Source organism: Tetrao urogallus (genome assembly GCF_951394365.1).
Source record: "Tetrao urogallus genome assembly, chromosome: 6".
Classification (NCBI taxonomy): domain Eukaryota; kingdom Metazoa; phylum Chordata; class Aves; order Galliformes; family Phasianidae; genus Tetrao; species Tetrao urogallus.
In genome coordinates this window covers 3,875,006-3,900,615 of record NC_136819.1, presented here as the reverse complement: position 1 = coordinate 3,900,615, position 25,610 = coordinate 3,875,006, and the positions used below count along the sequence as shown (strand labels likewise).

Here is a 25,610-nt window from a genome sequence, read left to right as displayed (position 1 = left end):
AAAGGAGAAACAATTTATAAGAAAAATAACACTGCATCATTCTGCCAATAATTGTTAGAACATATCAGCCAGATTGGATTGGGGAAGACACTGATAAGAAAAGTAGAAACTGTATCAGTCAAGTGACACTTGCAGGAAGTTTTGTTGCCACTCATTTAAGTAAACTAATTAAGATTTTCTTGATGAAGATTATCAAAATTATTCACCTCTATGCCATCTCCCCAGAACCCGTTAGTCTAATAAGATCACTGTAAATACAAACTGAACAGGTTTTCTGCCAAGTACTTAATCTTCAGTTAATATTTCACAGCTTATGTGACATTTTTGAAAAGAGCAATAATGTGCAATAATTTCATAATGACAAATTAAGATAAAATGTTTCGGACAGAGGAAGGAAGTAAGTGACTAAGTCTGAAGTTCCCTCTGAATGAACATCATAAGGGATCCTTGAGCATGCCATCAGGACAAAAAATAGAACAGTTCTCACCAACATTAAGGCATTTAGCTCGCTAACTCTTCATGCTGAAGTAACGTCAGTGTGGTGACCTTAAGAGAGCATATAAAGAAACTAACAATGCTGCTGAATTAATCTCACAGAAGTACATTCCTCACAGATCTCCTATCACTGGCAACTTAACCAGTAAAGAAGGGGGGAAAAAGGGGTGGAAGGTAGTATCAGGCATTCTCAACAGTACACGTGGCCTTAGAATTTTTGGCCTTTTAAGGGCAAACCAGCCTCATTCAAGATTTCTGTCCTAATCACCACCTAAAAATGCTGCTTCTGACACAGAAGTTTTCTTCATGTTCTTATATAATAGCTTTACTTTGTCAGCTGCTCCTAGAAGATCAACTAAAATTCACACAGCCTGTTTATACTCATCACCACAAACTGGAAGATATCCTAGACAGCATGTCATCCTACTCCAGCATACAGGGAAATAAAAAAACACTACCAACATAATACTGAGAATATTAATCTTATAGTCTCACTTTAGTCCATGAATCCTTTTCTACATTATATCCATTATGACAAGAATGTTCTGGGGTGACATTAGTGAACTAGAAAGGAAAAAATACCTCTTTGTAGCATGACAAGACATCTTGTGGCTACAGTATCACTCATACTAGATGCCTCCTGGGGGCATGATTAGCTCTGCATGAAGCAAAGGATATTAATACTAATTTTGTTTGATGCACTCTTGTCAGCAAGAATAGACATGCATTTATCCTAACGGGGAGATTTATTCCACTTAAGATTTAAGCAGCCCCCACAATGAATCAGAATCCAGCCACAATTAGGTAATAATCCCTTTTGTACCAGCATAACTTCACAGGCAGAAAAGGGTTGTCAGAATTTCAAGCTAGATAGTAGTGAAGAACACAGAACCGAAATAGGGAGGGAGAAAAAAGCGATTTTTGCTTTTGCTCTTTATTGGGAAACAACAGCAGAATCTCACCAAGTTCTTCTCAGAAGACATGGCTCTTTGTTTCCTAGCATCTAGAAGGCGAGGATAGTCGTGCCAGTGACAAGCGTGGATTTTAACTGATTTGGCTTTATTTTTCTCATTTTGTCTCTGAGCTTCCAGACTCTTCATTTGCCAATGCTTTCCCCTCTCTCTGCTCTTTCAGGAGAGTCCTGTTGGCGTTTGTGAAGTAACCGTGAAGCATTCTAGCTTTTAAGTAGTAAAGTATATTTGCTCATCTCCTGTACACCACGTATCATGTTGGAAGAATCAACATGACAGATTTAAATGGTGTGCTAAGAAGTCCTAGCTGCATGTGTCATATCAGTCACCAGAGACTCTGGTTATCTGTGCAGTTACCAGAATTTATCCACGTAACTGAAGTAAAAGAACACTGGTTTAACACTTGCACCTAAGTATCTCATCTGAAGTTAAAGCTCAGCCAAACCGGCTAATAGACATATTTGTATATACTGCTCTGCAAATGGCAAGTGATTTGTCTCACACATACAACACATGCAAGTGGACCAAGAAAAAAACTTGTGTATTTGAATATGTCTGTATTCTATAAAAGCAGATCTCTGCTTTCTGCTTTCATTCTCTACAAGCTTTGTGCACTCATTTTCAGAAACAATCTTCCTTAAAAACACTTACATTATCCCTAATAGTGAATAACCATTCACCTGTGCATTCTGACACAAAGAGCTGATGGCTGGAAATGGACTGTAAGAGCTTCTCAGGGTTATTTTTGTAATTTACTTTCCAAATAAATAAAGCAAAGCTAACTGAAATGCAACTTGTCAGAGATCTTGCAAGATCAAAATGGTGCCATAAAGGTCAACAATACACCAGAATTAAACGTAAGAGTAAGCAGGAATAACCATAAAATAACACCATGCATTAGAATTCGCACACAAGTGTTCTAAGTACAATGGCAGAAACAAGAAATTTGGAAAATTTCAAGCTCCAGAACATTCTGAACTCAAGTGCCACTTATAGGCATGCATCTTAAGTACAAACTACTTTAATCTCACAGTCTCAAAGGAAACCATAATGTCATCTTTTAATTTTAATGGCAGAAGAATACCAAAGGCAAAACCAGAATTACGAAAGATATCTTCCCTGGGTTTTACTTCTTGTTCAGGTGTTTCGTTCATTCAGTTCTTACACAATACACACAGAAATTCACTACTCCTCTGTACCAACACTAAGAGATTCCACCTTCAGATGCATGTCTGTGATCTCACTGATTCAAATAACAGCTTTACCATGTCTTCGAGAATATTATAAAGCTACCCATGAAATTATTCTACCTAGCAGATTAAGCACAGATGAGATAAATGAAATTAGAGGAGCATACAAAGCAATTTTGCAGAAAAGTGTTCTAAGGAATGAAATGAAAACCTTTGCAGGGCTGGAAGAAGTTATCTCTTGGCTACCAATTTGTCACTCTGTGGCTACTCTTGTTGATAACAAGAAGAAAAAGGTATTCGTCTTCTAAGAACCATTCTCCATCTACCAAATTTACAATTTTGTAATACCTAGAAATCCTCTTTCCTCTATCACTGTCTCAGATAGCAAAGAAAGCTGGATTTATTCAGTTCTGCCATGCTTTATTCATACAAACAAGAAGTCAGGGATATGATTTGCCCTTCCAAAATTCACTGCAACACAGGCCATATACAAATTCAAGCTAATTTCTTCCCAAAGCTCATTTTTTACCCCACCACTAATGTACTGTCAACACCAGAGTTACTTGACTCGAGGTTTTTCAACTTTTGTCGTAGAGAAAAAAGGAAAATAGACAATCTGCTACTAGATTAATAAGAACACTGGATATTGCTTGTAATTAAAAAGGAGAAAAAGAACAAGTACTCAATTCTGCATTGTGGCTGACAAGAAGCTTTGAAACTGTCTTTTGCTTTCTGCACAGACCTTGTAGTGCCCTTATACAGCAGTTCTCATACTTTTCTCTTTTTGTAGGAAAAAAAAAATGACAAATAGGCTGCCTGTCTTCTAAAAGAAACGTATACAAATTGTTTTCACAGACACTGAAAGTGCATATACAGGAGCATGCAAACTTCTGTCTGCAGAGAACTGACTAAATACCACAAGATTTGTAAAAACAAGTTACCAAATATCTTTATGAACTGCTTAAAGCAATCCTATTCACTTAAGCTTTTTTTTTTTTTTTAATCAACGTAAGATTATTTAAACCCAGTCCATGCACACCTCTTTTACCCTTTCACCTTGACTTCCAATTTTTCGTGTACTTTAAAAGCTTGTCAAAAAAAAGTCCATTCCATCACTAGTACCACTAGATGAAAAACCTAGGGGAATTTTTATTATTATTATTAGTTTTTGTTTTTTTTTTTTACAAAGTAGTTCTGAAACTTCCTATATTAGCCAAAAGATTAAATACTGCAGACTAGTATACAAGAGCATTAAAAAAAGCCTTCTAAGGCAAAGGCAAGAAGAAATGCACTGTATGTTGATTCATCAATCCATTTTCTAATATGTAGATCATTGTTAAAAATAACAGCAAGCACAGAAAACGCAGAGAAAAAAAAGAGAATATTGCATCTTTTCCTGTGATGGAACATCAACAGAAGTACCTCAGCTACAGAAACAGCATCTTCTGTATCATAGGAGGACTGCTTCAAACAAATACCTGGTCCACAGAAACACACCAGGAAGTACAGCAGATCACCATTTCTGCGTTGAAGTCTCCATATCCCCTTACACTAACCTTATTCATGATTGCCAACAGAACGTACACTGCCTAAGTTTAATACATCTTACACAGATGTTACTCTCTAGAAAACATTTTAGGTTACAGCACTTGAAAAAAGGTATTTTGGAAGTTGTTATGACAGCATGACGTTAGCATGCCAATACAAGAATACACCAATGAAGGAGAACAATAGACAATCTGAATAGCCCAGCACCAATTCCTCCTTTTTTTGATTATCTCAACTTCATGCATTCAAAAAAGGCCCCCTTTGAGAAGTGATCTCATTATCTTGAAATTCAACTTTGCAACGGAATTAATTCTTCCACCACTTGTTTAATACTATTTTTCTGAGCACGTTGTTAAGGGGGCAGGTCGTTTAATATTTTCTTTACCTTCACAATACGTGGAGTCCCCCTGGACAGAGAGATAACCATTCTTGCATTCACATGTAGCTTTTGTGTTCCAGTTTTTACACTCTGAATTTTCACCACATCTGTATCCTTCTGCACAGAAGTTATGGCCTGAAATACAAGGAAATGCAAATAGGGATTAAAACACGCTTATTTCAGGTTTAAAATTTACATTGACCATATTAATTTCTTGAAAGCTTCAGCATGTTATATGTTAGAAATTCACTCTATAATCAATTTTGGTACACAGGCTTTTTGAATTCCTCCATCAATTTGTACTCAAGTCTTTTTTTTTTTTTTCTCCAAGCATTCTGTTGCCTGGATAGCTTTAGTAAGGAAAAAAGACAACTTCAGAAGAGGAAACCATGGCAATTCATTAATCTTCTACAGAATCTATGCACTTTATATATTTAACTTGCATCGAAAAATAAAATGAAATGTAAAAATTAAGGGGCAGTTATACTCTTTAGCCATTTATGCTACCAGAGTATTTGTCTTTTTTTGCCTTTATAATTGAAACTGAGCACTGGAACCCAAAACTCCTGCATTCAGCATCCAATTTATCATCTCTAAGCAAGATTTCTATTCTGTTAATATTCTAGATATTACCCAAGAGACAAGGTGTTTGTTGTTTGGGGTTTTTTTTTTAATATTTTTTTTTCCACTGTTTCCCTGACACCATGACATTCCAGGCTATTTTCTGCTCCTTCAGAATAATTATTTTTTGAACTAGCACACAGCATTAACATGCTTAATTACTAGTAGTAGACACTGCAGCTAAAAGCCCACATAACATATCAGTGCACTGCATTAGTTACTATAAAATACCACATTTCAATTTAGCGTAGATTACTACTACTGTGCTGGGACTTGAGAGGCATAAATAACCAACTTTAGACAACGATAAACCATGATAAAAAGATACACCACCTCCTTCCTTCTTATCCAAACCTTTAAAAAATGATTTCATTTTTCTCAGCATGTTTTCATTACAATAGTCCTTATATCATTTTCTGCATCAAAAACAAGTGATAGGCTCTAAGAAACTTTCCACTATTCTCCTCTCATTAGAAATATATGATAATAGAACCTACTACTTTTCTAGATTGCCTTTAGCATTTGTTATTATGAATATGTTATTATTATTACCCATGAAACACCATTTCCTGCCTTTTAAAAATGTTAACTAAGAGTGGCTCAAGCTCCACTTCCCACAGCATTTCAAAAGATTTGTTCAACACATCCATAAGCAAAAAGCAGCAAACCTGTTCTTCTAAGAGCATGCACAGTGCTGTATGCTTTCAAGCTTTTACAAAACAAACGTCATTTAAGGTTAACCTGCAGAAAAATGTGCATGACAGTACAGAATTGTAAGGGCTCACTGTCACAGTACACATTCTATTGAATCAGAGGCTCTTGCAAGTGTTTTTTCCTCCACAGTAAGGACACACACCTAGCACTTCAAAAGCACTGACAGGCTCATATCCAGGATGTGATGCTGTACTTCTTAGACCTTGGTCTGCATTCTCCCCAGCTGGGGTTTTGAAGGTGAAAAAGGAATAAATGCTATCTATTCTTGGCAGTTCATATTGGGTCCGAATGTTTATCGCGCTTTTCTGGTGAATAAAGACCAGTTTGTATTTGGACCACCCTGCAAAAAAAATAAGCTACCTGTGTTGTTCACACCTTTAGGTCCAATTCAATGACTAATTCAGGTAAACACTTAAATTTATTCATATTCAGCAGGGTGGAACATGCCTAGGGCTGCTGACTGGCTAGTGCTGTGCTTATACTCCTAAGAAGAGAGGGCCCTAAGCACTGACTAAAATGTCAATCTATTGATGGGAGCAACCACTTACCCTCAAGCAACCAGAATGCAAAAAACCACAAACATCTGATATTTATTAGTTCTCGACCATGAAATGATCTATGGTGTTCCTTCATCATACCTACACAAATGGAAAAACTACCCAATGTACTCTGAATGCCAACCAGCCACGGATGGCAGCTAGCAGAGGGCACACATTGCTATTGCCCAGGTGAAAATAACTGAATTACTGAGATTTCCAAATATTCAGCCAAGTCTTATCTAGACAGTCAACGCCTCTCTAAGTACAAGAAAAGCCTTAAAATAGAATCATCACATGTGAGCAAGCAAGCAATTGAAGAGGATTTGACAGAAGCACAGAAAATCTTAAATAGTTCAGATCATCTAAGCTAATTTCAGGCCAACACAGATGACAAGGCAAATGAGCATGAATTAAAATTACAGATAAACACATTCAGAACAGATGTCAGAAACCATTTTCCCCCCACACATACAGTCATGAATGTTCACAACAGCCCTTCAAAACTATTCAAGATGGGAGTTAAATATTGAAGAGCGTGTTTACATTTTTTTTTTATAGGCACAATGACCTCTGCTCCTTGCCCAAACATTTCTAATAACATTACTCTTCCTTATCAAGGCTGCAGAAATGTTTGCTCCCATTTTTCTTAAGAGCATCATCCATATCTTTTCATCAGCAATATCTGACTGCAGAACTACCACCCCTAATGTACTAAACCAAGCGTGAAAGAGGTCAATTTTCATGATGCCAGGCATAAAACTATCACTTGTGTACCTATCAGAAATTGCACAGTTTACTGCTCCCAAGTCAGATTATCTAAAATTAAACATTCATTCTATTTGGGGCACCCAAACATTGCTCTCATTTTTCCAGGCTTCTCAGGATCTTCACATTTCAGTTCCCCAAACCTGCCTTTCCAAAGCAGTGCGCTAAACTGTTTTGCGATGACATCAAGGTTTGCCTATCTTTTAAGTACCAACTATATTGGTGATTTGGTTTAATTGCTGATTGAAGAATGCAAGAATTCACTCAAAAGCATGGCTGCAATCAAATATACCCTACATACATACCCTCACACTGATGAGCCTCCCAGATTTCTGAGCGTTTCCTTGTAACATCTGTAATGCTTTCTGCACTCCTTCCAGTGTCCCCAGCTGTTCACTTTAGGAACTGTAATCCCCCTCTCTCTTGCTGTTCAAGAAACTCCCCTGCAGCAATCCACATTTTCACTGTTTCACACGTCAGAGGCTTCTAAAAAGAGTGCTGATGATGCCTCCATTAATAGCATTAGCTATGTTTAAAAGGTTCAAGGTCCTTTCACCCTCAAAATCTTTTAACTTCTTATGCTTTAGTCCCACAGTAACTAATGTAAATATGTAAAGTAAATCTGGGAAACACCTCATAGGAAGTCATAAAATATGCACTAGCAATTAAGTCCTTTCACGATCTGAACCAGTTTTTAAAACAAGTCATGAGCAATGAAGCACTTTGAACAGCAGTTTTTATGCCTTCAGAGTCTGAGGTCCCAGAACTCAGTGGTGTGACATAAGAGCAACTTCCTAAATTCTTTCAAGCTGCTACTTGACTGCAGATCTTATTAAACACTCTATTTCTGTGCATTAGAATAATTGTACTGCACATCCTACAAGATTCTAAATATTTCCTTTTCCCTTTTGCAAACAAAGGTCTTTTAAATACCAAATACAGTTAAAAATATGTATATCCAGTACTTAGTTATCAACCTCCGTTAAACCTTCATAAAAATAAAACCTTGCTATAACACATACTTCACAGCAACGCAAGAGAATTATTCGATTTCTGAAAAACCAAAGCCCAAGCTTGCAGCTAGACAGAGATGGGAAGTATGTTAACTGAAGAGTGTTCTCATGCCTTAAGTGAAATAATTGAAATCCCCTTAACACAAAGCAAAGCAGAACAAGTGAGGAATGGCAGAAGCCACCATTTTTAGATTATAATTCTGTGTCAAAAGTAAAATGCATGCTTAAGCTTATCTGTAGGATTCTCTACTTCCTGTTAAATCAGTGTCATCAGTCAATCCAAATCTACCAGCCAAAGCGTATTACAGGACAGCAAATGAACATTTCTGCAGGAAACCAGCTCTTGCTACTTCATTATTTCCTCACACTCTCACATTTAGGGAGAGTCAGACTGAAGGAGCTAGGGCTATGATAGAGGCTCTTCTAACATATCAAAATTATGAGCATAACAGAAGAACTCTTGTGAAATTTTTTTGAATCACTCATGCAAAGGAGAAAAAAATCCACTCTTTCAAAATTATACACTGTGTTTGGCAAGGAGGAAAATAGCTGAAGGGAACAGCATAAAACTTTCATGACACTATTTTTCGTATTATCTTTGTCCCTGGGTCATAAAATAGGCATGCTATAAAAAAAGTTATTTAAAAAAAAAAAAAAAAAAAAAAAAAAAAGCAGTAAAAAATAAATTTTAGCACGCTAATATTTTTAAATTTTTTGCAGTTAACTACACTTTTCATAAGCCTGAAAGAGAGCTTAATAATGCCATATTGTCTTGCTAAAAAGTAAGAAGTAGCCACATAGTTTAATCATCTATATTTATGTGGAAACACACAAATCCATGGTAAAACAATACGCAGCGCACATAATATTCATGGATACATCCTACATGCAGATCTTTTGAGGCCTGTTTTTAAATTCAAGTACATCAAATCACCGAAACTGTCATCATAAAGCAAGCTTCTTCCCTTCTATGTCTGCTTTGCTGCAAACATCATGCGATCATTTTAAACATGGGCTGAACATGACAGCTAGAGCAAGTTGGCCAGCACTGGTTCCACAGAGAAGCTGTGGAAACCTCATCTCTGAAGGCATTCAAGGCCAGGCTGGATGGGGTCCTGGGCAGCCTGATCTACTGGTTGGTGAGAGATCTTCAACCAGGTCCATAGGAGGGCACTGAGATGATCAGAGGGCTGGAGCAGCTCTCCTATGAGGAAAGGTTGAAGGAACTGGGCTTGTTTGGCTTGGAAAAGAGAAGGCTCTGGGGAGACCATGAGGTGCAGCTGTCCAGTACTTGAAGGGAGCGTATAAACAGGAGGGGGAACGGCTGTTGATAGAGATAGTGAGAGGACAAGGGGGAATGGTGTTAGACTGAGACAGGGGAGGCTTAGGCGAGATGTTAGGAGGAAGTTTTTCACACAGAGGGTGGTGACAGACTGGAGCATGTTGCCCAAGGAGGTTGTGGATGCCCCGTCCCTGGAGGCATTCAAGGCCAGGCTGGTTGCGGCTCTGAGCAGCCTGGTCTGGTGGTAGGCGACCCTGCACATAGCAGGGGGTTGACACTAGATGATCATCGTGGTCCTTTTCAGCCAAGGCCATTCTACAATTCTTTGAACTGCCTGCGTTTCAAGTAAGGAAGAGTCGTGCTCAGCATCATGGTCCCGGGGGACATTCCAAGAGGCAATAAGCAGAGAGAAGAAAAGTTCAGGACTGCTACAAGGAGGAATCTTTGCAATGAGCTGCTTGTCCTTTGTACTATCCTTTGTAAGGCAGAGGGGCAGCCAAAAAGAAGCTTCGTACGTAACTTCCCAACCTGGCATTTTGCAGATAGCACCTTTCCACCCATCTTTGTTTTATAGCCCCTAATGGCCTCTTGTTTCTCAGTTATAGCAGTTGTCATGGACAGGGGCTGCTGCATTCCCTCACAGCTCCCCTGCCATTTCTCTTGTCCCTGCAGGCTCCAGTTCAGCTGCTGCCTTTCACCCGTGATTGATGCAGCCTGCAGGAGAGCAGCAAATGGCCATAGCACTTCCACCTCAGGTGGGGGCCTGGGGAAGCAGCCAGGAGAAGGCAAGGGGCAAGAGATGGGAGTGCAGGGAGACAGCGAGATGCCCTCAGCCAGCATCTGTGTGCTGGTCACAGGGAAGCTGCTGGAATTGGAGTTTCTCTCCTCTCCGAGCTGCTTCCCTGGGCCTTGGCTGTTCCCAGCAAGGAGCACTTTGCTTGCAGGAGCCTGTGAGCTTTGTGGAGGTGGCCGCGTGTTTCAGCGGGGAGGAGAACCCGCAAGCAGCTTCCTTAAACTTAACTAGCTCGTAGGGATGGTGAGATATTTCCTTTATTGGAATCTAAATGGAAATCACAATGAGCTGGGTGGCCTACTGCTTCTCTTCTCCAGTGCCAGACAAGTCCATGTACCGCAGCACCGCTGCAGGTCGTCCTACGGCCCAGCGCTGTGGAGGGCAGTTCTGCCCAGCCCCGTGACGTCTCTACCCCCCAGCGCAGCTTACAGCCACTGTGCCCCAGCCTCCATGTTGAGCTGGGGCCGCACGGCCGCCCCGCCCCACAGCGCAGAGGGCTGCCGCCCCGCCCGCCATTATGAGCTGGGCCGGAAGGCCGCACCGGCCAATAGCTGCAGGCCGCTGCCCCGCCCGCCATTATGTGCCAGGCTGGCCCGCGGTATAAAAGGCCGCTGGCGCAGCCCCACGGCATTCACTGTCTGCACTGTCTGGCGACAGGGACGAGAGGCAGTGGGCGCTACGGGGTCAGGGGCAGCTGTCCTTGCAGACCCCAGCTAGGAGTGACCGTTGGTGGCCTTTGGCCACAGCGTTTGGAGGCCGAGGGTCTCCTCACATCCCCGTGACCATGCTGCGGGGCAACGCGGGACGGGGCCAGGCAAAGCAGAGCAGCCGGCCCAATCCCCGCCGGGGCCCGGCACAGCCCCCCGCCTGCCCTGCGCAGCGGGAGGAGCGCGGGCGGGGGCTGGAGGCGCTGCGGGCCCAGCTGGAGGGCGAGCGGCTCCGCTCCCAGGAGCTGCAGCGCCGCTGGGCCGCTGAGAGACGCGAGCTGCAGGAGGCGGCAGAGCGGGAGCGGCAGCTCCTGGCCGACGGACTGCGCTCCACCTGGGAGCGGCAGCAGGCGTCAAAGCGTCAGCGCCTGCAGGAGCAGAGCCGCAGGCAGCGGCATGCGGAGATCCACCAACTGCTGCAGGAGAAGGCGGCCCAGCTCTGCCAGATGCAGCAGCGGCTCCAGCAGCGGCGCAACAACACCGTCCGCCAGGCACAGGATCTGCTGCGGCAACTGGTGAAGGTGCTGCCGAGTGTCAACTGCAGCAGCGAGGCCCACCAATTGCGGCAGGAAGTCCAGCGGCAGCTCTGCAGAAAGTCCTGTGGAGAGCAGGCCGCCCACGTCCTGCGCCTGGAGCGTGAACTGCAGGAGCAGAGGAGACGCTTCCTGCATTGCATCCTGGAGCACGGTGAGGGGCAGCCGCCCACCTTCTGCACCGGGCCCAGGGCTGCAGCCGTTGGGCCGTGCACCCAGCAAAGGCCGGCCTGCCATCAGGCTGCAGCAGAGGTGGGTGTTCAGGCTGCAGAGCAACAAGAGGCCTGCCCACCTGAGCACATGGAGCTGGAGGCGCTGCGGGCCCAGCTGGAGGGCGAGCGGCTCCGCTGCCAGGAGCTGCAGCGCCTCTGGGCCGCAGAGAGACGCGAGCTGCAGGAGGCGGCACAGCGGGAGAGGCAGCTCCTGGCCGACCGACTGCGTTGTGCCTGGGAGAAGCAGCAGGCCCAGGAGGAGCAGCAGCTGAAGGAGTGGGAGCAGCGGCAGCGGGCGACAGAGACTCACCAGCTGCTGCGCTGGAAGGAGGCCGAGCTGCACGCAACGCAGGAGCTGCTGGAGCGGGAGTGCGATGCGGCCCAGCACGTGGCTCGCAAGCTGCAGCAGCTGCTGGCTGGGGTGCTGAGGAGCCCCCATAAGAACAGCAGGGTGGCCTGCGCCACGCTGTCGGACATCCTCAGCAAGCTGGCCTGGGAGATGGACAGTGAGCAACCTGCCCGTATCCGCCAACTCCAGCATCAGCTGGAGCTGGAGAGGAGGCTGTTTGAGCAGTACATCCTGGGGAGCTGGGAGGGTGAGCCCCAGCACGTGGAAAGCCACAGAAGGAACTGCTCCCAGGACAGAGAGGTGGGCCACCACCGTGCAGAGCAGGGCTCCAGTCAACTGCCTGTGAAGGACACTCACGTCCAGGTGAGATGACCCTGAGAGAGTGGGGGTTGTTCAGCCCGGGGGGAGAAGAGGCTCTGGGGACACCACAGAGGGTCCTTCCAGTGCCTGAAGGAGGACTGGGGAAAGCTGGAGAGGGACTTGTAGTAAGGGAGGGTAGTAGTGATACAACAAAAGACAATGCCTTGAAAGTAGAAGAGGGCAGATCTGGATGATATAGGAGGAGGAAAGACTCAGCACTGTGAGGGTGCTGAGGCAGTGATACAGGCTGCCCAGAGAGGCTGTGGATGCCCCATCCACCCCTGGCAGCGCTCCAGGCCAGGCTGGAGGCACCTTTGGACTACCTGACCTAGTGGAAGATGTCTCTGCCCATGGCATGGGCTTGGAACGGGAGAGTCCTGAAGGCCCCTTCCTACCCAAACCATTCTGTTATTCTATGATTTTCTGGTTCTAGGTGCCAGAGATGGCCAAGGAAGACCTGGGGCTCCCAGGCAGCACAAGCAGCGAGCTGCTGCTGCTGCAACGAGACCCGAGCAACCTGGAGAGGCAGTGCCAGGCCCTGCTGGCTGAGAACCACCTGCTGAGAGAGGGACGCTCTCCAGAAGTGTGCGAGGAACGGCAGAGGCTCCAGCAGGCTGCGGCCAAACTTAGAGTGCTCAGCAATTGCCTGCAGGAGAAATGCACGCAGCTCCAGGAGATTTGGGAAAAGCTGGGGACACACAGAAATCCCAAACAGGAATGCTCCAACCCACAGGAAGAGTTGGAGGAGTCAGAAGGGCGGCTGATGGCAGTCTGCAGCCTGCATTCTCGCGGACGAACATCACCGCTAATTCGAAGGTTCTTAGCTCGTCACAGCTACAATCCTTTGGAGGGCCCTAACGAGGACCCAGAAAACGAGCTTCCACTGACTGCTGGACAGTACGTTTACATCTTTGGAGACGTGGATGAGGATGGCTGGTTTCTGGGAGAGCTGACGGATGGCACGAGAGGACTGGTCCCTTCCAATCTGGTGGAAGAAGTTTCAGATGATGACCTGGATACAACCGTGCCTCCAGAGCTTCGTGATCTCCTGCTGGATACCGATGATGAAGAGAGACTAGGCAGCAGGAGCAGTGGCAGAGAGTGATGGTCACCATCCAGAAACCTGTGTCCGCCTGCTGGCTGAGCCTGGGGGACGCAGATTCCTCTCCACAAGACAGCAACATCCCATCAAAATTCCACTTTTCTGGATGAAGACTGCCTCCTGCTCCACTTGATGTTCAAGTGGAGCATGGTCCATCGGCAGCAAGACCTTGAACACTCATCAGTTGTATGACAGAGAATTTACTACACTGGACTGGACTAAAACACACACACACACACACACACAAAACAAAAAAAAAAAAAACAAAAAAAAACCACACACACACACAAAAAAAAACAAAAAAAAAAAAAAAAACAACCACACACACAAAAAAAAAAAAAAAAAATTACAATAAAAAAATACAAAACAACCAAACCCCAAAAAAGTGTGTAAGGTCGTCTTGTTCTCTGGCAGTCCGCTTTTGTCAAGGTACGAGGAAAGGAGGAGGCTGAGGAAAGCCTCCAAAGCCTCTCTCCAGCGCGCTACCTACAGCTATTAGAATGGAGAGAGAAAGGAATCGTCACTGCTTGCTTCTGCTCTTTGGGGCGCCTGAAGTACCTTGGAAGGCCACACTTTCTGAGCACCACAGACATTCTGTCCCAAAGCAGCTGTTTGACCGTTTCCCTTGGGTGACAAGGCATAGCGCTTGCAGCGTCTGAAGGCACGGACTCAGACGCAAATCCAAACCCTTAACTGCAGGTCCTTCCATCCTTTATACACACGCTGAAGCCCCCCCTTGTAGTTTCCCATCCATCCCTACGGGTCAGCAGAGCGCTTAACAAGTCTCCTTCACGTCTAGACACCAACTGCCCACACGAGTGCGTGCGACAATGCATGCGGCTGGGGCCAGCGCTTTGTGCAAGGGAAGCTGCCCGAGAGCTGCACGTCAGGGAGGGACTCCTTGGTCTCAGGCTCTGCTTGCTTTTCTGACTGGCTGTGAGGAACACTCCTGTCCAGTGAGACGTCACTCTGAGAGAGTGGGGATCTGTGGGAGAGAGGAGGGTTACATTCCTTGGAGCCAGATGTGAGTTCTTCCTTCTCTAGCGTTCTCTAGTCTCTTCTGGTGACACAGCTGGTGAGACATTGACAGAGGGACGCCAGGTCATGGGAGGGCCAGAACGACAGTGAGAGCTGGAACAGGGCCTGTGGGAGATGCCGATGAGCATGGACTCGATCAGCCTGGTTCTCCAGGGAAGGTTTTGCCTCTCGTCTGTGCCTGGGCAGATCATGGAGCACATCCTTCTAGAGGCTGCGTTAAGGCACCTACGAGATAGATTCGAGGTGATTCGAGACAGCCAGCATGGCTTCACCAAGGCCAGATCGTGCCCGAGCAATCTGGAGGCCTTCTGTGATGGAGTGACGGCTTTGGTGGACGGGGGAGGGGCGGTGGATGGACTACTACCGGCCTTCTGCAAGGCCCTTGACATGGTCCCTCACCACATCCTTCTCTCTAAGCTGGAGAGGTGTGGATGGGAAGGAGGCACTGTTCGATGCCTTAGGAATTGGCTGGCCGGACACAGGCAAAGGCTTGTGATCAATGGCTCTGCGTCAGTGTGGAGGCCGGTCACAAGCGGTGTCCCTCAGGGGTCGGTCGTGGGACCGGTGCTCTTCAGCATCTTCATCGACGACACAGACGAGGGCATCGAGTGCACCCTCAGCAAGTCTGCAGATGGCACCGAGCTGAGCGGTGCGGCCGATACACTGGAAGGAAGGGAAGCCATCCAGAGGGACCTGGACGGGCTGGAGAAGTGGGGCCCTGAAAACCTGATACAGTTCAAGAAGGCCAAGTGCAGGGTGCTGCACTTGGGTCGGGGCAATCCCAGGTATTGGTACAACCTGGGGGAAGATCTCCTTGAGAGCAGCCCTGCGGAGAAGGACTTGGGGGTCCTGGTGGATGAGAAGCTGGACATGAGTGTGAGCAGCAGTGTGAGCTTGCAGCCCGGAAGGCCAACGGTGTTCTGGGCTGCATTAAAAAAGGGGTGGCCAGCAGGGAGAGGGAGGTGATCGTCCCCCTCTACACTCTTGTGAGGCCCCATCTGCAGTGCTGCGTCCAGGCCTGGGGCCCCCAGTGCAGGAAGGATGTGGAGCTCTGGGAGCGGGTCCAGTGGAGGGCACTGAGATGATCAGAGGGCTGGAGCAGCTCTCCTATGAGGAAAGGTTGAGGGAACTGGGCTTGTTTGGCTTGGAAAAGAGAAGGCTCTGGGGAGACCATGAGGTGCAGCTGTCCAGTACTTGAAGGGAGCGTATAAACAGGAGGGGGAACGGCTGTTGATGGAGATAGTGAGAGGACAAGGGGGAATGGTGTTAGACTGAGACAGGGGAGGCTTAGGCGAGATGTTAGGAGGAAGTTTTTCACACAGAGGGTGGTGACAGACTGGAGCATGTTGCCCAAGGAGGTTGTGGATGCCTCATCCCTGCAGGCATTCAAGGGCAGGCTGGACGTGGCTCTGGGCAGCCTGGTCTGGTGGTTGGCGACCCTGCACATAGCAGGGGTGTTGAATCTACATGATCATTGTGGTCCTTTTCAACCCAGGCTGTTCTGCAATTCTATGATCTTCAAGGTCCCTTTCAACATAAGCCATTCTACAATCCTATGATTTTACTGAAATCCTGAAATTGGCTTTTAGTAATCATATACTCGTGTTATACTATAAACTAGCATTAGCAAACCTGAGGAAGAAAAGGTCTCATTCACCACTTTTACTTTTCTAATCATTTACAAATAATGACTATCTAGGAAGCCCACCAGCTGTGTACGTTACAGTATTCAACTCAGACTTCTGTTGATTCATGATTTCCACCACCATAAATACCAGTTTCTTATACTGGGCTGTTTTTTTCTTGCACACTCTATTTTAAGCAGTTAGCTATTAGTGTGGCAGATATTAGAGATCACTGAAAAGTGCACAGTCTTATACCACAGCATCATGAAGTTTCCATATTTCTTGTTTCTCCTTCTGTTGGCCCTCTACATGTATTTTTTCATTCAATTCAAACTCTTTTGCTGCCACTAGGAAAGCCAAGGCTGCAAACCTAATCTTGCCCAAATTTAGTTCAGCAAAGGTATTTTATTTCATCAAAGATACATTCTACAGAACATGAAATTCAGTAGAAGCTTTCCACTTTTCAACAACTGAATGCTAAAGAAAGCAAAGCCTGATACAAAGATATGATACAAAACAAAATCTGCCAGTCAACAGTGTGTACTAATGAGCTTTTTACAGAATTGTTAGCCATCTAATTTAATATTACTAGTAAAGATTTATTAATCACCCTGTTGACTGTTACAACTAAATGCATATACAAAGTATTACCTCTGTCTTTGCACGCACAAAGTGAAATTTGCACATTACCTGCAAATGCCCCAAACAGCATTCATTGCTAATTGCTATATTTACCACTGGATTTCCTCACTGCATTTTCTTGGGCAAAAAAGATGAACATTGTCTCTTAAGGAAGTTATTATTTGAAAATGGAGAAGCTTTCTTTTCTTTCTCAACTCTGGCCTGTTTGCCATATCAGAGTACAATTATTTATATGAAAAAACCCACACCAAAAAATATAATATATTCCTTTTTCCTTTATATATATATATAATATACATATATATATTTATGTATATGTATATATATCCGTGCTCTACATAAAATAAAATTATTTGCTATTAATTTGGATCACATGGAACAGAGACAAAAATGTCAAATACATATTCTAACTCAAGATACATAATAAAAAAAGACTTAGGAGTGCCAAAGTCAATTTATTGCTTTATCAAGTTGACAAAACTGATCATATCTTCACGCATAATTTTGAAAAGAATTTGAAAAAGCAAAGATGAACTTAGAAAAAGGATTGCTTTAGTATCAACTAAAGTAGATGTGACATGGAAGTTTAATGTATCGTTTTGAAAGCTCTATCTATCAGAATCCATAAGAAGCAGAAGTACAATTCCTTCCTCTGCCTCTGGAAACCATCCCACAAGTACAGATATTCATGTTATTTAATAAATAATAAAAACAGTTTGGGGATGAAAATCTAAAAGGATTACCTATCATTAGCAATAACACAGAATTGAGTGATTATAGAACTTATCTTTCATCAACTTTCAAACTTTCAGATTTCTAGTGCTTTTTAAAGTAACGAAGCTAATTTTTTTTTTCAGTGCTACACTACATCAAACTGGGCCATCTGTTAAGCATCATTAAGACACAGAGCCCTCTGAGGGACAGAGAAGTAACATTTAGTGCTTGCTTAAGTAGTTACAGATGTTTCTAGAAAGTGCTTTATAAAATTAGCATGTATATTCTTAGTTCATCATCCAGCAAACTGTGTCAAATGTGCTGGCCCCTGCAACCACACACATACACTTCCAAGTTCAAGGCCTTAGTAAATATTTAACTATGTGTGTTTATTAATTATTTTTCACTGGCTAAGGGACAGATCCAGAACTCCTTCATTGACATCTACGATGGCTTTCTGGAGGAATTTACATACAGGCAAGAAACCACCTAAGCCTGGAAATATTTCACCTTCACTAGGCATGCCTCTCGCTTGAACATCCCTGATGTGCATTGCTAAGTCCTGCTCTGAGAGACCAGATCCCCTTAAGCTTATCTGAGTCTCAGTGCCATAGGAAAAGTGTGGAACAGAAGTAGCATAAAATAATAATTCCTTGGATATGACCTTAACACCTTACACCCAATAGGTCACTGCTTACAACACACCTGAAGAAGAAAAGTTATTTGAGTTCTCTGACCTTGTGAAACTTGTGTTATCGTCATTGAAGAGAACTTTTTCCAGTGACAATAGCTACAGCGTGTTCATGAGTCTGGTGTAGCATGCAACCAGGATTCACAAGAAATGAAAGAGAACAATGAAAGGAAACCTATGTCTCAACATCTTATAGAAAGGAAGAAAAAAATGCCATTCTGCACCGTAGGGTCATTTTGTCTTTTTGATTTCATAATTGTCCAGCTCATCTCATAAACAAGTCCTGAAAGACTTCAGTACTAAATCAGCCTCAAAGCACAGAAACTCAAACCTTATTTCTACTGTCATTTTAAAATAGAGCTCAAGTGTCACCCCCCAAAAGCTTATAGCTCTGTACCTTCAGTGCAGTTGCACATTCAAGCAACAAAATACCTTGTTTAAACAATTTCTTTTTAAGGGGAATTTATAAGAGGTATCAGACCTTTTCTCCCCCAACTCCTCCTTCTCTAATTCACAGCAATTACACCCATGTATCTGTTAAGTCTTGTACCCAAAGGAATATCACAGTCTGGCATTACATGAAGGCTAATTACAGACTCGAGTTTATACAGGTACCTAATGTATCATTAAAAGGAATTGTTCCTTACAACGTATCCCCCAGATGAATCAACAACATACATTCCTTCGAAGTACACATAGCTTCTGGCTTACCTCTGCAAACACTGCAACATTGGTTCTCTGGAAGTACATGATCTTTTTCTGAGCAGTTCAAAGGTGGACAAGTCTCTGTTACTTTTACCAAAACTCCATTCTGAAAATAAATAATAGTTTAAAAAGAAAAATTTACAAGATGGCATTAGTGAAAGCACATGCAAGGGAAAGGATCACAGTGTTCCATCTACAATTCTGGCAATCTCTAGTAACAACAGCATATTAGCAGGGAGCAAGCTATTGAGGTGGGTTTTTTTGTGTTTTTTTGTTTGGAAAGAACTTTGTTCTTTGGAAGTACTGATCACCCAATTTCCAAAAATTCCTCTGAAGGTATGACAAAGCAGAAATACAATCTTGATGTATTCATACAGTAATATCTATATGAAATGTAAATCAAGGTACAGACAGTCCCACAATTTTGATTTCTACTAGAGTGAGATTGTGCACAAAGGCTCTAGTTGCTAGTAGGAATTCTCTAAAATATTTGACATAGAACAGATCTGGGGAGATTTTGCAACAGTTTTACTTCATCTTCTTTCTATTCAGAAAAATCAACTTCATCATGCAGATCAAACTGCTGTCCTGTTCTTTGTTCAGTTGATTCTTATAATCTCACCTCAAAGCAGCCTTCTCCTTTTCCTTCTTCCACTCCACCCTTCTCCATACCTGTATTTATTTCATCAGTATACCTTCTTCTTCAAGTGTACTGGCAAGTATACTTGCAAACAAGTTTTGCTTAGTAGTATGCATACCAGCAATGCCACAAGACTCCCTACGCTTAAGTAAACTTATTTTCCAAAAGACTAGAAGCCTCACTAAGGAAGCTGATCGCCTATAACATTGCCGACCCATCTTTTTAATATGAGCCTAGCCCCACTCCTCCCAAAATGTTTTTCATACAGAACAAAAAGATGGTTTTAAATTAACAAATCACAGAGAAAATGTAAAATATTACCTAAATTCATCTAAGGCTAGGAAAGCATAGGAAAGCCATATAAAAAGACAAGATACGTTAAAGGCAACAATCTCATAATCTGAGGGTTAAATACACGACTTTGAACAAAACGTGTTGACAGCACCTATTTGTTCATTCAGTATGAAGCAAGATGCTCATGCTAGCCAGAAGCTTTCTTTCACATCTACAAAGCATTGTGCCATACCATGCTGAAGGACTAATACAGGTGTCAGAAACAGCACAGGTAGAAGCCCTTGCTGTTCATTAACCTCATCAACAAGGCCACACTGGTTCATCTGCATCTCCTCAGACTCCAGATCCTGCACAGTTACACACATGGAAATATCTCTGAGTCTACAAAGTGCAGACAATGCATAAGGCGCCCAGCAACTTCAAGAAACAGGAAGCGACCATTTTATAGACACTACCAGTGGCTGCTCCAGAAACTGCAATCTTAAGTTTAAGTAAGGTCAGACTGTCTTTCCTTGCTTTCAAGCTGTCCTTGCTGCAAGTTGCATAACTTGCTGTCAAGAAAAACAACTTATTTTTTTTTTAGTTTGATTTGTGTTTTTGATTTTTTAAAAAAAAAAAAAAAACCCTAACAACTCCCTACACTATCATACAGCATACATCAAATCAAGTGCCTGCACAAGCAGGGAAGTTAATGCAAGTGTTAGATTTCCTGCTCTGACTTCCACAGTAAAAGGGAAGAATGCCTCACAGTTCCATGTGCAACCACAGTAACAAAGGTGATAAAAGAACCAGGCACAGTGAGCCATCATTTACTATCACGTTATCAAGCTACCAGCTGGATAAAGCTCTTGCTATAACTCACCAGTTATTAAAGCTCAGACAAGACAATTGCAAAAGGGGTAAAGGATGCCATCATATGAACAAAAAGTGTCAACTGGCAATCAATCTAGTCAAATGGATGGCCAGAGATCAAAAAAACGTTACAGTCAAATAAGTCAACAGGATAAATCAAGAAGCTATTAAAAAATTCAAATCAAAATCATACTGTCTTAATGAATCAGGAGATTTAAAAAAAAAAAAAAATTTCTATTAACTCAATTACCATTAAGACTATTTCCCTAAATTTTCCAACTTGCTGCAAAATCTTCTTCTTGAGAAAACAAACATCATTCAGAAGCTTTAAAATAATAAAAATCTTTTCACATTGAGTATTCTTTGGATTATAATCAATTTGGTATAAGCTAGTACAGATCCAATTATAAGAATTATCATCATTAGATTTCAGATTTTATTGACTTATAAGTAAGAGCAGTTCACATGCCAGAATTATTGCTTCAGGCTGCCTTAGGAAAATGACTGACTTTTTATGTTCAATTCACATACACAGTCACACATTCCAGATGGACATAGACGCCAAAAAAGCCCTCATTTTTGCCTCATTTTTGCATACAAAGAATGAGATCTGGAATTAAACAGTTACAAGATAATTAAGTTTCTTTAACTACAAAGCTAAGTACATTAAGAAAAAAGAATAGGGTATAAGCCGAATCAGTGACATGCAATGGAAATTTGAACTACAGGCAGCTCGTGTCAGATGGCTAACTTCAGAAAACAACACAAAGATGTCTGGGTTACTTTGATTCTTTCTTGCTGATTTCACTGGGGGAGAAAGTTATCCCTTTTATTACCAATAAGCTTTTCAGTTCCAAATAGAACTCTCAGTCAATCCTATAGGTAGGAAATTAATCCTTATTTTCATGAAAAACTTATAAGTCAAGCTTCTGGAAAGTTAACAGAGCCTTACGTATCTCTAGAATTCATATGGCACTGACTCCTCACTCTAGCAACAACTAGTAACATCTTGCAGATCAGCCAGTTATGAACAGGAATCAAGTCATTCACAGGCATTAACCCAGACTATAGCTGATCAGCAGTAAACTCCCAATCCCACAAAAGCTACAGATCTCTTTCTACTGTCTTCCAATGAGCCACATTCTCTCACTGGTGAAACCCACAAACTGGAATAAGCACTGAAAGCAAACAGGCACGAGTTTTCTGAATCACAGACACACTTGGGTTTTCCATAGGGACCTCAACAGTCTGGAGAATGCAGTAACTGAAACCTCGGGACTATTTGCAAGTCCTGCATCTGAGAAGGAACAGTCCCCGTGTTCTACTTATTTCTGACAGGTCCTTTGAGATACCAGGCAAAAGTATTCACAGGAGGGCTAAGAGTCATATACAGAAAGAAGTATTGAACTCACCCAACTGGTGACGGGGTTCTCTGGCCATGCAGCACTCCCCTCAGGAAGCAGCCTACACCCAAGAGAAACTCTCCCATCAGTGGCTGGCCTTCATATCAGTCTGAGTGGCTTCACCCCTTCTGGTCACATGGGGAACACAGGTGCAAATAATCTGCTTGTGCTCCCTGGGCCAGAGACACCCCTTCACCAGGTGCTTAATCACCAGTGCAAGCTGTGGCCTAACAGTTCCCCTACACCCAGGCACCAGTACGCACACATCCAGCTGGACACCCAGCTGGAAAGCAGCTAGGCAGAAAAGGACCTGGAGGTCGCAGTGGACACCAAGTCAAACACAAGCCAGCCACGTGCCTGTTCTGCACAGAAGGCTAACATTAGGGAAAGTCTTGCTAGCAGGTGGGAAGAGATGATTCTCTGCTTAGCACTACTGGCAAGACCATACTTGGAATATGGTGTTCAGCTGAAGGCTCCCCAGGGCATAAGAGATGGAAGAACTAAGGAGTGACCAGTAATGGGTCACTAGGATAATTAAGGGACCGGAACATCTCTCCTGTGAGAAAAGGCTGAGATTTGGGATGGTTTAGCCTACAGGAAAACAAGGTGGGGTGGGGGCAGAGTTGATCTTATTAATGTGTATGAATATCTGAACAGATGATGCAAAGAAGACAGGGCTAGGCTTTTTCCAATGGTGCCTGGTGACAGAACAGAGACAACAAGCAATACAAAAAGGAAACAGATTCCCTCTGAATATCAGGAAACTTTAAAAACCGTTTTTATGCTAGGGTGACAGAACACACTGGCTGCCCAGATGTTGCAGAGTCTTCTCCTTGGACATTTTCAAAAGCCACATTTGTTGTGGTCCTGGGCACCTCACTCTGGGCAGCCCTGCTTCATCAGGGAGGCTGAACCAGGTGATCTCCTGAGGTCACTTCCAATCTCAACCATTCTGTGATTCTTAGAAACACCTGTGCACTAACTTTGCGATTTTCTCTTTGTAGATTAATCTAGAGTGTTTTCAGGCAGGATTCCAGCTGGAAACAAGTAAACGGCTGTTTATCAGTAGCATCAGTGCTTATGGTTAAAAGGATGTTCAACGTAAGTACACTTGTTAGTCTGGATTAGTTTTCAGTAATAATAACTGTTCATAGATTGATCAAGAAAACCTTTGGCCCATATGGATCCATCGGTATTATTATCTTTGCAAGATGACAAATCTAAGTTAAGAGCCTTGTTAGCTTAAATTGATTCTTATGCAAGAAATAAAACTGTATCTTCAATAAAAATTGAAGCATGTAATCTTAACTTCATCTACTTGACATTAATGTACCTACATTCTCCTTTACAGACTCAATATTTTTTCCCCTCAGTATTTTTAAGTCATTCTACATTAATAAACTGACAGCTGACCTGTACCACCTACTGTATGTCTTTCACGGATCAACAGCTTTTCAAACTTGAAATCTGTTTTTCAAGTCTGGAAATTAAACCACACACAGTATTTTTTTTTTTTTTTTTTTTTTTTTTTTTTTGAGCCATTTCCCTAAGCACAGAGCTCTTTCTTTTAGTCATACAACACAAGTGGAAAAGCAGCAAAAATCTCCATACCTTGTCCACCAGCAGGCCTGTACTGAATAGAAAATGATCACTTACAGCAAAAGTTCGGACTCACCACCATTCAGACTTTATCTAGCAAGCATTGCTAATTGAGGCAGTAAATAAACAGGTGTTTCACTCAAGGTCATGCTTGAGATACAGTGAATGAACTTCCTGTCAACATATTCTACTTCTTGTAGAAGCAGAGGGAGGCACTCGCTTAAATACTGTCCAGAATCAGAATAAGTTTTGCCAGCAAGGTTTGACATCATCTTGAAACACGGCTGTGGAAAACCCCCCTTTTTTTTTTGAGGCTCATTTTTCCATGATATCACATTATCACATTAACAGATTCTGTTTCAAATACTTATTAATACTTTTCATTCAGATGTAAATAATGCAAACTGCAACATTACTCCAATGCACACTGATGTACCCATTTCCTTTAACAGTATCTGAAAAGAGCTTTGCATTTTATTATTAGTTCCATCCTTCTTAATATGAGAAATATTTTACGGTCAGTGTGTGCTTTTTATCTTCACAAATGTATTCTCACACTTGCAATAATGAGTGCAATGCTCTTATTTGCAGCATAGAGGAGTTCCACAGAGGTAGTTCAGATCACTCTGGTCTCACTTTAATGTGAAAAACCTCCCATTCTCCTCATCTCATTGCATACAGTCACTTTCCCTCCCAGATATACAGTTTAAGTCATGTTATAAATGCAAGGACCGAGGCCAGGACCTTTGTATATATGTCAAGCACCCCCACACAGCCAAACACTAACAACGGCAAAGTAATTTTGCACAAGCTACTTTTGCATCTACAATCAGCTATTGTCCATTTCCATTAGTGCACACAAAATTACTGCTCCGTACAGTCATCCGTACAGTACAACAATAACCAGATCATTATATGGTTCTTTCCAATAACTGCTCTAACACACTGATCTATTAATATCACATACAAGTTTCCCTTGTATCACCTTCCCGTCCATAAATTCAACAAGACATAAAAAAAAAAAAAAAAAAAAAAAAAATCAGAAATACTTGGAAATTACATGTGGGAGCAAATGTGTTTAAAATAGCCATGCCTTTCTGAAGTGATAAATCACACTAAAGACACAGACATACTCTAGTTTCAACACAAGCATGTCTCAGCAGAGAAATGGGTTTTTTACAATAATCTACTACTTTCTTCTCCCCGATAAGTTTTGACAAGAATTGGTTTCTGCCACACTTACCACGTTCAGCACTCATTTGTTACCATTTCTTGTTATGAATGTTTTCATCTAACACAGCCTCCCTTTACTTACGTTCTGAAACACCAACTGCAGTTCATAGAGTCATAGAACACTTTAGGTTGGAAGGGATCTTTAAGATGATCTAGCTCCAATCACCCCTGCTATAGGTGGGAACACCTCCCACTAGACCAAGTTGCCTAAACCTGTATCCAGCCTGGCCTTGAATGCCTCCAGGGAGGGGGGGAATCCATAACCTCTCTGGGCAAACTGTTCCAATGTCTCACTATCCTTACAGTAACCAATTTCCTCCTAATATCTAGTCTAAATCTACTCTCTTCCAGTTTAAAGCCATTTCCCCTTGTCCTGTTGCTACGTGCCTTTTTATAAAGGCCCTCTCTAGCTTTCCTGTAGGCCTCCTTCAAGGACTGGAAGGCTGCTATAAGGTCTCCCTGGTGCCTTCTCTCCTCCAGGATGAAGAGCCCTAGATTTTTCAGCCCATCCAGCCCTCTAGATCATCTTCGTGGCCCTCCTCTGGACCTCCTCCAACAGCTCCATGTCCTTCTTGTGTTGGGAGCCCCAGAACAGGATGCA

The 25,610-nt window shown here is 43.0% G+C and overlaps 1 protein-coding gene across 1 annotated transcript in view; it reads right to left on the bottom strand.

Moving 5' to 3' along the window:
• The window catches only part of NELL1 (neural EGFL like 1), a gene marked incomplete at both ends in the record, with an annotated part of 285,943 nt that overhangs the window by 188,373 nt on the left and 71,960 nt on the right, over positions 1-25,610 (bottom strand). Inside the window, 2 exons of the mRNA XM_079537825.1 lie at positions 4,590-4,718; positions 18,995-19,094. Coding sequence (XP_079393951.1) covers positions 4,590-4,718; positions 18,995-19,094 — 229 coding nt within the window. The remainder of the gene's footprint in view (positions 1-4,589; positions 4,719-18,994; positions 19,095-25,610) is intronic.